The sequence below is a fragment of the Xiphophorus hellerii genome, chromosome 4 (genome assembly GCF_003331165.1).
Source record: "Xiphophorus hellerii strain 12219 chromosome 4, Xiphophorus_hellerii-4.1, whole genome shotgun sequence".
Lineage (NCBI taxonomy): Eukaryota > Metazoa > Chordata > Actinopteri > Cyprinodontiformes > Poeciliidae > Xiphophorus > Xiphophorus hellerii.
In genome coordinates, this window is record NC_045675.1 from 24,832,857 (window position 1) to 24,847,671 (window position 14,815).

The window sequence follows — 14,815 nt, forward strand, 5'->3', positions numbered from 1 at the left end:
ATGAATACCTTCTTTCAGAAAGTCAAGGCTGCAACAACAACAACAGCACTGCAGCGTGGCCAGTTTAATATCTAACACCATATTGGGGCCACGCAGCGTGCTGTTGTGTCTGCGCTGCGGTCAAAATCTCCCCAGACTGTGTCCGCTCAGAATAAACACAGACGGAGTGGGTGAACCGCAGCAGATGTTTTTACTCCAGCCTCGCACAGGTGAAGTGTTGAGACCTGCTCAGCTCACTGCCAAGGAGGTTCGCAGAGACTCACACTTTCAAAACAAGTCCCTGCAGAAATGTTTATTTGTCACGAAACATTTTTATGGGTGGAAAAGAAAAAAGAGGCTCCTGTAAGACTGCTGTAAAAGGGATAAATATAGGATAAACTGGTAGGCTGCAAATGAGAAGTTGTGGCTGAGTGGGTGGTTTGACCGAATAAATGAGCTCTGTCCCTGTTGTTTTCTCTGGTTGGAATTATGTTAAAGGGTACACTGGGATACTGTTAGCAGGACAGAGATATTGTTTTGAGACAGACGGCCGCAGAGTTGCAGTCACCTCTGCTGCCAGGATGGTTAGTGGTTGCAGGGCTGTGTCCTGTCTGACCTGCGTGAGGTGGAGATGTGATAATCCAAACCGTAACTGTATGGAGTTAGAGGTCTGAGGCCAGGATTTATAGGGTTGTTTAGATGCTCTATTTGAGTGAGCCGCAGCGCAGACGGTTGCTTCCTCTGCTTTTTGGATAGACCGAGGGGAAGTGCATTGCAGATGGGCGCAAATCAGACACACGCACGCATACACACACACCCCCACACACCCCCACACACACACACCCCCACAGGCAGGAGGAAAGACAGCAAACAAGATCCAGTCAGGGCCAGTACTCATCACCCACAGTGTGGTGGTTGGTGTGGACCAGAAAAATGCAGGGATTGTCATTGTCCACTCATGCAAAAAAAAAAAAAAAGTTCCTTTATTAAGATTTGAATTTGAGCCCAATGAGTTTCATTCTTTTTGTAAACAAGCCACTTCATAGTTTTTTAAAAAAAGAAACATTTTCAGGCAATAATTCGTGTGCAATGTCATCAGGAAGGTAAGACGAAGTAAAAGTGAATCATCAGGTTTCCTTTTCCCCTGCAGCAGTCACTGTTATATAACTACTAATCTCATGTGCCCAAGTCTAGACTGTCAAGCTTCCACACTTCAAGTAACACCCATTTTATAATGACTTAGCTGCTGCTTGAGGAAAATTAACCCTCCACCCCATAAATGTTCAGAGGTGGTGTTAATTCTGGAGTTGGCGCTTTACAAGTAGCTATTAAGCTTTGACTTATATGAGGATGTGGCTACAAATGAAATCTAAAACAGAGCAACAAAGAGAACAACAAGATATTAGCTTGAAGCACAAATTAAAAACTTGCAGCTTTAAACTTTTCTTCTTTTTTTTTTTTGGTTCGAGCTCCAAAAGTGCAAGTTAGGCAGATATTTTGAGCTTGGAACCAAAGTAGGCTTTCCGAGAAAGATTCACCTATTCATTACGTGTGAGGCCATTTTGATGCAAAGCAAACATGGCTGCACACTTTTTCTTTGGGTTATGTAACCCTCTAATCTTCTGATGAGATTGAGGGCACTCTTTAATCAACATTTATTTATAAAGCGTTCACCGTACCCAAAGTGTGCTTCACAGTGAAAAGAAAACAGAAGTAAACAAAGCACTCACTCAAAACCGGAAGGACAATAAAGCATATATTAAAGCCAATAAAAACATGTATGAATAGGGAAGATGCATAATCAGCACGTACAAAATGTGCTGGAAAATACTGGAAACAAATTCCAGTATTTATACCTCAATCTTGGTATTTTGACTACAAGAGTTAAGTTGATTTTACAAGCTGCAAAGAAAGCTTTGTTTTGTGTTTTTTGGGGGGGGGGGGTTTACAATAAGAAGTACTTTTTTATTCCAGACCTTTTTTTTTTTTTTTTTTTTTAAATAAACAAGTTCTTTCCAACAATGTACTATAAATCTGATGCTTGTGCACAATTAAAAAAAGAACAATGTGAACTTTAACCGTAAAAACTAAAACCGCAGAGTTTGAAAAACCTAACGTTTGAGTTACTGCCAAAACTTTGGGACACCAGAGGACAAAAAAAAAGAGCCAGGATAAATTTAGAAAAACTTACGTATGAAGTAAATACGTACCTCAAGATACACAGGATAGAAATATACGGTAATTGGAATTCTATCTTAATACAAAAGTTTTTAAGAAAAGGCCCTGGGTTGCCAAATACAAATTTCGAAATGTTTATTTATCAGCATACTGTTCCCATCATTTTTATGTGTGGTATTATCCAGAAGTTATAAATTGATAAAAATAGTTGACGGGTTGTTGATGCCTTTGTGCTTCTGGCTTAAATACAAAAGCCCAGTGTGGTTTTTGCTGCTACTGAGTTACAGTCTGTCTCAAGTCATGCTGCCAGAGAAACCATTTCTACTGTGCTGTGGTGTGTGAATAATAGAGCGCACGCGTGTGTGTGCTTGTTTGTCAGACATCCACACATGCATGCAAAAATCTGAAGACTCAAAAGACATGTCAGACGGAAAGCTCTAAAAATATCAGCTTGCCTTAAACAGCATGGGGCTAGGATAAATAGAACCTTCACTGCACTGAGGAAATGACCTCAAATATAGGCCAGCGGACGCTTTCCAACAAACAGTATGCAGACCTCTGACCCACTTCCATACATGCCTGTCTGCATTACATAATGTGTCTTCATGGCAGCACCAGGAAAGGGAAAAGTGAAATTAATTTGACTCTGAGGGACACGCCCACTGTCCACATAGTTCTGGATTTCTGTGGAAGTTCAACTTAGATTTGCAACTTAGATTACTACAACTGCAAATACCGTTAGACATAAGTCAAGAAAATTGATGCAGCTGGCAAAGATAACGCAATATCCTTAAAGTTTTAACTAAAATCTTCAAATAGCATTTTGTAGCAAAAAAAATAAAATAAAATCTTACACTGGCTATTAAAGTCATGTCAATCTAGTCAAAGTTATTGAAACTTGGGGCGTGCCGTGGTGGCGTTGGGGATAGCGTGACCCATGTTTGGAGGCCTTGAGTCCTCGTCGCAGGTTCGACTCCCGGACCCGACGATATTTACTGCATGTCTTCCCCCCTCTCCTTTCCTGTCAGCCTACTTTCATATAAGGGACACTGGAGCCCACAAAAGACCCCCTGGAGGGGTAAAAAAAAATTATTGAAACTTTTGCAGAACTAAAGGGAGCCGTATTTGATCGTATCCTCAGGGACTACAGGACAAAACGAGCCTTTATGGATAACTCTGGCAAGTGCACTGTCCCTTTTGAAATAAATGAAACTTCCACTAATCCCATTCTGCACCATTTGAAGTCCAAGTAAATGAGTTTGCAAAAAGAAAAAAAAGTCTAAAGCCTCAAACTGGTCAATAATATCTGATAGGATTGATATGCTATTGGCAAGTGAAGCCTCATGATGGGTATCAGTTCAAAACCAAATAACTATGGTTTGTTACCCCCAGTAGAATTTGACTAGTCAATATCAGCAGCACACACATTTTACTCATTTCTGCAATTACATAATTTTTTAATCTGCTACAAGTGCAGTCAGGGAAATATGCCCCACCCGCCTTCGCCCCCCACGTCTGAATTCGAGTGTGCTCCACTTCTAGTCACGAGGCTGACTCATGACGTCACTTATCACCCGCGCCAGCTGCGGCACAGAGCGAGATACATCATGTTCTCACGGTGACCCCGCTGACCTCGGACCAGGCAACTTTTAGGGGCCTCGGATGAGAGATTTTGTCATTTCAGATCTTTGAGAACAAACCGTTTCAGGTAGAAGAAGAAAAAGAAACACTACAAAGTTTTGGCAGAAGAATCATTTATTGATACATGCAGCATAGTGCAATCATCTCTTGAACATTTCCATTATCTCTCTTAGGAGTGTAGGCGACAACAAAGCAATAAATACAAAAAGATGAAAAGTCATGCCAACATTGTATGATGTAAAACTTTGTGTATAAAAAAAACAAAAACAAAAAAATAATCTTGACAGTTAAAAACTGCCAGGCAAAAAATAAAATTATTAAGGCAAGACGGTCGTCTGGTTGCGCTTTGAGTACATGATTTCCTTAGCCGATCAGTTGACCTGAAACAGAACAACAAATCAGCAACTCATGTGGATTATGCGACTTCACGTCAGACAGTCAAACGATTTTAGTACCTTTGTTTAGAGAGAGTTCTGGATTTTGTTCAAGATGTCACCATAGACGACGTTGTACAGCTGCTCCTTAGTCATGGTTCCATCTAGCTGCACTGTAAAGAAACACAGACAGTATTATATACTGGCACATCCACAGGCCGTCCAATCTTTTCAATGAAACCATACTTACAGACATCAACACCTGATTCTTCCATCATTTGTGTGTGTTTCTCATACATGGGCCAGACGTGGCCGTCGAACAGGCCAGGTGGGTCAGGCACCTTGTAGTTCCTCGAGCTGCACAGATAATAAAAAAAAAAAAAAAAAAATTCTAAACAAGCTCAAAATGATAAAGAACAGACTTCAAAACCGGTTTATGGCGGAGAACTTACCACCTCCTCTTTTTGCATTCTTCATAGGGGATGGACATAAAGTAACGCTGGTTAAACACGTCAATCAAAGGCCTGCAGACACAGAAGCCAATTAGTATTTCTAAGCAAAGGTCAAGCTAATTATTTTAGGCGCATTTAGTTGAGGACTTACTGATAGGTGTAAAGCAGAAAGCCCTCCACAATAAGGATGTGAGTCTCCTCGTCCTTGCTGTGATCAGACTTCGGCATAATCTCAGTGTCCAGGGTGTTATTAACGCCATGAGACTTTTCAAACTTCACTGGATTGTCCAGCCATGCGTAGATGGTGCTCATCATGGCGTCCATGTCCAGGGCAGTGATGACTAAACAGAAAGGCAGGTGGGAAGGAAAAGAGAGGTGTATGGAAAAATAGCAGAGTGAGTAAAGCCAATATTTGAGGTTTTTAATTTTTTTTTGGTTTTGGTTCTTTCTTTTTTTTAAAAAAATTGCATGCAGGTTACAAATGAGACAGCGTTACAGTTTTAAGCAAAAACACACAGAAGCGCCCACAAAAAGAACACCCTTTCATAAAAACCCAGGCTTACCATCATACTGCTTAAAGCCATCTTCACCAACTTCAATCTGATCTTGGGGCTGAAACATACATTGATAAGATGTACCCAGGTACATTCTGCTAGGCCTACACTATGCTATATGGAAGTTGAATAGTTTATACTGCATCTACGAATGCAAGTGGGCAAGGATAGACAAACCATTGACTTGCGTTACTCAGACTGATCCCTTAGGTTGACTAGAAGCTACAAAAATCCAAGAGGCATTTGTGGGAACGGTACTCACCTTGAAGAAGTCATCCTGGTGTACCACACAGCAGTTGGGAAGGGCCTGGATCAGCCGCTTGGTGAGGGTGGTCTTCCCTCCGTTGGTAACGCTGCGTGCGATAGAGGTGAAAATAAGACATTTATATAAAATATAGCAAAGATGCATTTTGTAAAAAAAAAAAAAAAATTAAAAGAGAATCATTTGCAGTATATTGTAAAATAAAGCGTCCATGTCATAGAACTTCGTAAGCAAAAGCATCCCAGGAAATGGATGAGTCAATGAAGCGGATGAGCCATCTGTTACTTTGTTATAACAGCTAGCTTCTGTTTACAAATGAAAAGAGAACAAAAAAAATCATGCTTAGCTGTTGGGTTAGCAATACATTTCACGAAAAATACATCCAACATAAAAACATAAGTTCAGTATTTCATCGGATGCAATGACTTCGCAGTCCCACGTGCACCGTCCTTTTAAGGCCTCGCTAGCCTAGCCTAGCATCTTGACTCACCCGCCAATGCCGATGATGTACTTCATGATGTGGGATGGTAAAAGCTTGAGTCAGTCGTTCAGAGTCGATAAAAACCGGGTCAGCGGCACAATGATTTGACGGGAAGAAAGCTTAAAAGAGAAAGGCTGCAGCAGGAAACGTCAACTACTCGATTCCTCCATGGTACTTGAGTTTAGAGAGTAGGGTAAGAGCTGAGACGAGCTGTCACTCGGACCGCGGTCTTCCACCGAGAGAGAACCTCCTTGTTCCGTTGCTTCCACACATACTGAAAAAGGTCTCGCGATTGGATATTTAAACACTTCGAGGTTTGCCGAGTAACCAATCACGAGCGAGTGTTCTCGTAGGTCACACTGGCTCCGCCCACCAAAAAACCACAGCTCGGTTTAAGGGAGGAAAAAGAAAACGGAATAACACAAATATAGATGAATACTTTAAAAAAATAAAAATAAAAGGAAAAACAATAAACTCGTGTTTTTTTTGACATCTTAATTCTTTCTGAAGTTTTCGTTCATGTTTAGTAGATGCAGAAGAGGCTGGAGGAGCTGGGAAATAAGTTAAGTGCTTTTGAAAGAGAGGAATCCAGCCAGTCTCATTAAATGCTTCTGCAATGTCTTTCCAACAAGGCAAAACATCTATAAAGACAATGTCTTCACTGTTTTTAGAAAGAAGGAAAAATAACAGATACACAAAGTTGACAGATTCTTGACTGTTACTTTGAAATTGTTACACTTACTTGAATAGATTAAAGACAGCGGACACCTTCGAAATGGTAAAACCTAATATGTGTAACTACTTAAAATAAATTAAATAGAAGTTATTGAGTGTTCACAGAGTATATCAACATATACAGTCATTGGAAGAAGTACATTATTTATTTATTTATTTATTTGTTATTTTCTAGTGTTCTTGCATCAAGTCATAATAAATGTGATTCAATTCAGTTCAAAAATACATTATTAATCCCAAATATAAATTTTACCAGATTTTTTTTACCTGACAAGATAGGTCCTCTATACATCTGTACATCGTCTTAATCTAAGAAAGCACCATTTTTCCATTGTAGCTTTGTCTTGTAATGACAGTGTGTATGTTTAGTGAGTTTATACCATAGAGGACAGATTGAAATAAGTATTTTTAATCTGGGAAAGACCAGATCCTTTTATTGCATCTTGGCATAACCAAGAATTGAAATAACATGTAAAATATCTTATGAATTATTTTCTTATCACATCCTTTTAATGAGCATGACTTGAAAGAAGGGGATTAGAAGTGGAGATATTTTCCTTCATCACTTATCAGCTTAAATAACACCTCTTAGAATACTGTATTTTATTTTAATGGTTGCACTTAACAATTTTGCAATCAAAATGAAGACAAAGTTCACCAAGATCCCAGACTTAAAATTCATTTGATTGCCCCAAAATGAGTTAATCAAGAGGACTTTAGATGTTATAGGGTGCTAATCATGCTCCTGAATGGTCTGATTTGGTTCTGACTGACAAATCTCAAACTAAATCCGGTGCATCACATGAGCTGACCAAAGATAAGTGAATCAGTCTGCAGTAAACGTTTCCATCATCAGTAAGTCATAAGAAGCCTTTTCTTCTAAATCACTGTCTTCTTTCTAAACCACCATGACAGGATGAGTATCGTCACCTTTGCCAATGTGACTGAGTGGTTCTTGGTAGTTAGAGGTTAACAAGTGGAGTTAATTCAGATTTTCACGCATATGTTAAAGATGCAAATTTACAAGGCTGCGTATTTGTCTTTCAATGAATTTGCATAGAGCCCCTGCCACTCATGCTCCCAGACGCAACTCCTTGCAGCAAGTAATTTACCATACTGTACGCTGACCTTGATTTGACAGTTTATCCAACTTCCTGGAAGACTCACATGCTTCACGTTGGTTTTATCCTTTAAGCATTACCAGCGCTTTTTCATACACGTTTACTGTGTGCATTACTATTAATATTGACAGAAAATATTAATTAATATTAATATTCCAAATTTATCTGGGTGCCATTATCAAAATCCACTGCAAGGATTGAAAACTGTGATGTTTTTCATCACATCATTTCATTTGTAAATACAATACATTAAAAAGTCAACGCATGATCCATTCTACTTCTGTATCCAACCAGATCTTGCCAGCGGAGCCTCACAAAGGCATTCAGGCTTCAAGCTTTTTCCTAGTTTGTCTTATTGCAGCCACAAGCTTCGATGTTTTCATTTGGGATTCCATGCAATTGATCAACACAAAGTAGTAAACAGTTGTGAAGTGGGAAGAAAACTATTCAAATAGTTGCAATATTTTCACAAATATCTGAAAAGTGTGGCAGTATTTAGCCTCCTTTACACTGACACTCCTAAATAAAACCCAGTGCAAACAATTGTCTTCAGAAGCTGCTGACTTAGGGAACAGATTCCACATGTATGTGTTATAACCTCAGTATTAATCCAGTGTAAAGGCATAACTGCGTACTGTTCAACCAATCATCTGCTGGCAAGACTGCAAACCTACCAAGACTTGGCAAGGGGAGCCGACAAGAAGTCCTTCGAGCAGGTGGCAGCATCATGCTGTGGACTAATCAGACTCGACAAGAAGACGGATAAAACTAAATGCAGGGAAATCCTGGAAGAAGACCTTTTAGAAACTTCAAAAGATGGAAACTACGTTTTAGAAACTGGTCTGGGAACATGAAGAGCGTTTCTTTTGTGCGTCACGGTTGTTACTGCGCTAATCTAATCGGTGAGGACATGATCTCTAAATGGCTAAACTGTGACGCAACTTTACGTGAGTTTTTCACCGTTATTGATTTTCTGTCAGTGTTGTTGTATGCAGCGATGATCATAGCTGCCACCTCCAAACCGTCTGTGAGTAAGACGGAAGTTGGGACCACAAATGTTTTCATTCCTAGAAAACCTTGAACTTATTAAACAAAATACCAATCATTTTATTGCTGAAATCGTACTCTGGATCAAACAGGCAAAGGTTTGGAAATAATGTGTAATAAACCGCAACACGTCTTTATGAGCATCATGTACAAGATGCCAGACACAAAACAAATAAGCGTCTCTCAACACATTCCTGTTGCTGTCGTGTTTGCTTCACCGGCATGCAGCTTACTGCTCTCTCTTTTGTAAGGAAACTTCCAGTCCCATGACACAGTTTCCTGAGGTTACACCAAAATGCTGCCTATAGGCAGGGGTTTACACCCTCAGCAGCCCTCAACTATGAAGACGAAGGGGCCAAATGTGGGATTCAGCTCAGCCTGTAGGATTTCTTTTTACAGTTTTGCACACTTTCATTCTGACAATCTGAAGCAGACTGAGTCTGGAGCTTAGAGGTATATTGGTTTAATTATCCTGAAAGGTTTAAAAATGTATTTCATCTCTGACTACAAAGTTGGACACCAACTCCTCTGCAATAATTTGCATGAATCAAGTTTTTCTTTGTAGAGGTAGACCACCTAAAAATTTTGTACAGTATCTAAAAGATGTGTTGTGTTGGTACTTGGTAGCCTTTTGAATGTAAAGTTTCTGAGATACAGTTGAATTTTATCAAACAAAGCAACGCTTAATTGTTGTTTGAATTGAATCTGAAAGAAAAAGGAGAAATATGAGATGCGTGTTATACTGCATCCAGGGGCTTGTTCAGCAGGTTTTGTCACACAATTCCTGTTCACGTCAGCGTGATACACATTTGCCTCTCTGCGTTCAGTGTGGCAAGTCTCTGTGTCACTGTGATGGACTGGTGACCAGTCCAGGATGGACACCATCCCCCAAGAAGGTAGGCAGCATACTCCATCTCCAATACGCCCAACCCTGCATGGAGTATTAAAAATGTAGCTTTGCAGAAACGTTCATGCTTACTTAAAATGCAGACACATTTTACATTCAGTAAAATTCAGCGCAAAAAAATCCCCAGCGGCATGTCAAATTGTTTTGAAACACGTGAAGCATCATGCTGCAGGCTCTAATATGTCTCAGCAAAATGGATAACGCCGTGCTTGTGTTTGATAAGGAAATGATTGCACGGGATGAACATCACCAACCATGTAAGACAAAAAAGGTTTTATATGTACCCATTAAGTTGTTACAGGCTATTTCTCCTTTGATCTGCTTAGGGGACTTTAATTAATTGATTTTGTAAGAGTGAAATCATACACAGTGTATATGTTTCCCATTTCTGTGTTTCCCAAGAAATTGTGTGAGTTATGGACAAACATCCATATAAATGAGATGACACACTTATACAGTTTCAATGTCTTTCACTATCTTTTCCTTAAACTCCAGGCGCCGTGAAGCCACAAGACATTTGTCCAAAGACGTTTCCTCAGTCCTCTCTCAATGGTTTGCTAAAGCTTCATGTGAGACTTTAACAAATCTTTCTGTTCTGTGCCAACAGAGCTACGTGTTTTCCAGCTGCTGTTATATAAGATGTAACTGCTATGTTTGAGAGTGGTACAGCTCTGTGAGTAATCAGCTTTGATTTGTTTTGAAGGGACACATTTTTTGAAATACCAAATTAGTGTCATGCTGGACTCGCCCTGATATAAATGCCTCATAAACTTGAGGAATTTGGCATGTTATGTAAAATTACTTCGTTATAGCCCAAATTTAGCAGCCTTGAAACTTAAAAAAAAAAAAAAAAAAAGTAAACTTGTGGTTTAGGCCAATTTAATTCAGTTCAGTTTATTTCAGTGGTGCTAATTCACAACAAACATAAATGAAATCACTTTTACAAGAAAAACAGAACCACGACATAGAACTATCCAATCTAATAACATACAGTAGATAGATTAAAATCTATTTATTCCAGCTGGACAAGACCTGGCAGTCAAATTTACTAATTATGCCTGGAAGTAAAAAGTTTTCTATGTAGGGAAATCCAGCCGACTGCATTGAGATGTTGACTAATTAAACATGAATGTAACCTTTCACTTATAAAGACTGTAGAGTTTTTAAATGGGTGAGCCATCTTGAAGATTTCTACCTGCTTTGGACTTTCTTCAGCTTCTGTTTTTGTCTAATTCTTCTCCAACATCTGACCGCCATCTGCTGGCTGCTGTGTGAGGTTTTCCTTTTTATGATCACTCTCAATGTCAGTCTAATGGAGAACACGTTGTTTAAAATAAGTTTGGAGGTTTTCTAAATAAAAATTGAAGAAACATTTGCTCTTAAAGTCTATTTTACACACAAGTAGGAAGGAAATGTAATATTTAGAACGTCATGAGAGCAACATTAAAACAGCAGATGAACCCAAAATATAAGCAGCAATCAGTCAAAATCTTGTAGCTCAATGAAAGGGAGAATAAGAGAGTTTTGGGAGGATATTTACACCAAAATAGGGATCATATCAATTAAATGGACGGACCTTGGAAAACAGCTATATGGATTGAATATTGAATCAAAAGGCATTAAGCAAAAGCTTTTGTACAATGACAATAAAACTATGCAATCAAATATGTTGGCAAATACAAACACAATTTTACATATCAGTTAAGTAGGAAATATGAACAATTTGGCAACACAGTCAGCAAAAGGTTCAATTGACAGAGTTCAAAGGAGAGGTGGTGATTTCAGAAATGCTGAAATCCCCTGCAGTGTACATGAAGGGATGATAACAAAACCTATCCAGTAGCAAGAACATACTGGACTTAATACATAGAGAACAAATTGATCATGTAACATTGTGGTTGTGTAACAACCAAGAAAATAAACACAAGCAGCAGTACTCCATGGAGATTTAGACAACATAGGGTTCTTCTTCTAAAACAATGTTCATTCCGCTTATATGGTAAATTGCTGCTTCGTGTTGGACTGGATCGTGAACGCACCACCTGCGGGCATTAACACTTTTTATTGACAGTAACCTAACACACTTACAGCTTAAATAAATGCAAACAAACATACGCGCACACTGTATTCTGTTCATAAGACCAGTTAGTCATAAGAACTAAATTTGTCAAGCCTTTACTTAATTTGTAATTTGTTTGTTTTCTAACCTGCACTCCTGGCCAGAAGGTGGAGCTACTGCGCCGTTCAGCTACTTGCCGACCAATGTTGAATGAAAAGAGGAGGAGGAGGAGGAAGAAGAAGAACAGAAGCAGACGAGGACAACAACTTTTGGAAAAGATGGAAGACACTCAACCTCGACAAGTAATGAAATATGCTTGCAGTTATAGATTTGTACCTCAAGAGTAGCATGCTTCACTCCCGAGTTAGCCTCAGTCAGTGGCTAGATACATATTACTCCAATAAAGATGCATTTGTACCAAGTCGTGGTCGCTTATTGTACTGCTAGCTCCTCAACGTGTTACCTAACTACTGTAAATGTGGATTGTTCGTGTCTTTCTGAAGCTTTACTGCGTTTAATTTGCGCAGACCTCTGCATCCTAAATAACATGCGTGGAGTATGGGGTTCTGTTTTTTGCCGTCCAGGCATTTCGCATTTCATTCAAAGCACTTGTGGGTCACCAGGTTTTGCTAATTGCAAATGTAGACGCATCATTTTGAATTGAAGTTTTTCCGCTTTTCGTTTTCTTTTTTTAAGCTTCATGTAACCATCCAGAGAGGAATGGCCTTCCCTATTCTGGAGAAATGCATGACCTGCTGCTTCCCAGGCCTGTATCACTGTCCCTTTTGCACACCGGCCTTCTTCAAGCCTGCGAAGCGCTCCAAAGTCATGCTCCATTTAGAGTATCACCTGAAAAGAGCCTGTCATGTTGGAGGTAATCTACTTTTTTTTCTTTTCAAGGGAGTAAATGAACCGATTTTACAGTACTTTATCAACACTCTCCTTTGGCTGGTCTGTTTTTCAGAGTACACAATCCATAAATGTGGACTGGACTGCGCCAAACGACCACATTACCATTGTCTGTACTGCATAGCCATGCTGGGAAGCAAGCACGATTTCAACAAACACATCGAGTTCTGCCAAGAGATGCAAAAGAACCAAGACGACCCACAGGATGGAGCTTCGTTAGTCAACAGAGCCAAAATACTGACTGATGGAGAGAAAGCTGTTCCCTCATTTTTCATGGTAAGAAAACTGATGGACATTTAACCTCGTCACCAAACGCTCCGGCTACTTCTGATTAATCTGTTGGACTCCTAAGATGTTGCATTCAATGTTTGTCAGTATCACTTCATAAAAGAAACTGGGGGGAAAAACAGAGTAATATGAAGGATGGTTGTAGATAATTCCTGACTACAAAAGCGAATGCTGTTTAATAAAAAGGACTCATTAGGAAATTGTTACAGTCTTTTAATTTTGGTGTCAATGTCTCTGCAGGAGACCCATGACAGCGAGAGTGAAGACATGGCTCTGGATTCTCTGAGCAGAGCGGAGCAGGAAGGGCGCAGCAGCTTGTCGGGCACGGCGATCGGCGAAGATGCTGCGGAGAAAGAGGGACCGTTTGGTCAGCTGGCCGTGACCAAACGGGACAAAATGTTGCAAGTGAACTTGGAGAAACCTCAGGACTGTGACGAGTTCTACTTCATGAACCTGGTGAAAATGTTCAAAAAGTTGAGTCCCGCAAAGAAGACCGAGGTCAGGATGAAAATCGAGAGGGTTCTGTTTGAAGCAGAGTTCGTGTAGAAGTTTGACGTCGTTGACCTCGAGAATAAGACATGGGTTAGCTTCATCACTGCACATGATTGGAGTTATTGGATCTGTTATACTGGATATTTTTGCTCCTAACAGTGTTTTTTTATTGGCCCAGGCTACTCCCTCCTAAACATTTTGCTGTCAAAAAACCAGTTAGTCACTGGAGTACTTGCTGAGGCTCATTTTGGTAGCAAAACCTGCAAAATTTCCCCAGTCAAGGCAAAAACTCTTAACTACTTCCATGTGCAAACACTTTACGGCACTACATATGCTGCCAAAGCGAGATTTGCATTTCACAGCCTTTTCAAATTTCATATCACTTTAGGCTTATGAAAACATCAAGATTGTAATGCTTCGAATGGGAATAACTTCAAAATACACAAGGGCTTCGAAACCTGGCAGCATCCAGGGTGGAGGGAGATTTTCTTACACTAAGCACCTCTTTGCACTGCAAAGCGGTTAGAGATCATTCCTTTTTTTTTCCAAGCGTAAAATGTCACATTGTGAGAGGTGAAAGCTGTCATAACAAGAGATATAAGTCCTGTACTGTTCACTGCAGAGAGATGGTCCTTAATTGAATATTTGTTCACCAGAGACTGAAGATTGACCCTCAGATGCTCAGTTGCAGGACAAATCTATTACTGCTGTTCTTTTAACGGCTGCACCAGTTATTATCAAGCGGCTGTTTGTCCAATCTGAATGTTTCTCATTTAAAGTAACTTCCTATCATGACTCAACTCAGACCATGTTTAATGTTTTTATGTTGAACGGTAACCTTAGGTGTTTCTCTGTGTCACTGCTGCATGTCAAAGATTGTATTGACTTAAAAAAGGTTAAACAATGGATTTATTCATGATTCTAAAAATCTTTTCATACCATAAAGATGTGTGAATTTATTTTTTACGTTTCATTTAATGATTTTTTTTTTTATTTTTTAGATTTGTATATATGGATTTGCTTTTTTTTTTTTTTTTGGAATTGACTTACAAAATTAGAAAAATCTGCAGAACATCAAGTCTAACTCTTTATACACATATAGAGGGGTGATTAACGTTCTGCACAGTGAAACGTGCATTAAACACATGCAGGACTGACTTAATTTCTGTTAAGATTAGTTCATTTTGAGGTTGGTTTTGAGGCAATGAATGTAAAAGAAGATGCAAGTGAAACTCCTAAAATAAATGGCTAAGTTTCAGAGTTGCTTTTTGGTGATGAGCCCCTTACACTGCGGAGATCCTAAGGAAGCAGCCTCCACCACTCCATGGTGTTTTAC

At 39.5% G+C, this 14,815-nt stretch overlaps 2 protein-coding genes across 2 annotated transcripts; one reads left to right on the plus strand and one right to left on the minus strand.

The window, feature by feature from the left end:
- Positions 1–3,894: 3,894 nt before the first annotated feature.
- On the minus strand, positions 3,895–6,200 carry mibp2 (muscle-specific beta 1 integrin binding protein 2). Its single transcript, XM_032560870.1, has 8 exons — positions 5,931–6,200; positions 5,441–5,531; positions 5,188–5,236; positions 4,776–4,965; positions 4,625–4,696; positions 4,423–4,529; positions 4,254–4,345; positions 3,895–4,178 (listed from the first exon to the last, which is right to left on the minus strand). Exons 1-7 carry the CDS (start codon positions 5,954–5,956, stop codon positions 4,260–4,262), a joined length of 621 nt encoding a protein of 206 aa, XP_032416761.1. The 5' UTR covers positions 5,957–6,200; the 3' UTR covers positions 3,895–4,178; positions 4,254–4,259.
- A 5,725-nt stretch (positions 6,201–11,925) lies between these two features.
- On the plus strand, positions 11,926–14,737 carry LOC116718676 (uncharacterized). The gene is made up of 4 exons (XM_032560869.1): positions 11,926–12,092; positions 12,487–12,664; positions 12,755–12,975; positions 13,228–14,737. The coding sequence occupies exons 1-4, from the start codon at positions 11,994–11,996 to the stop codon at positions 13,531–13,533; spliced, it is 804 nt and encodes a 267-aa protein (XP_032416760.1). The 5' UTR covers positions 11,926–11,993; the 3' UTR covers positions 13,534–14,737.
- The last annotated feature ends 78 nt before the right edge of the window (positions 14,738–14,815 follow it).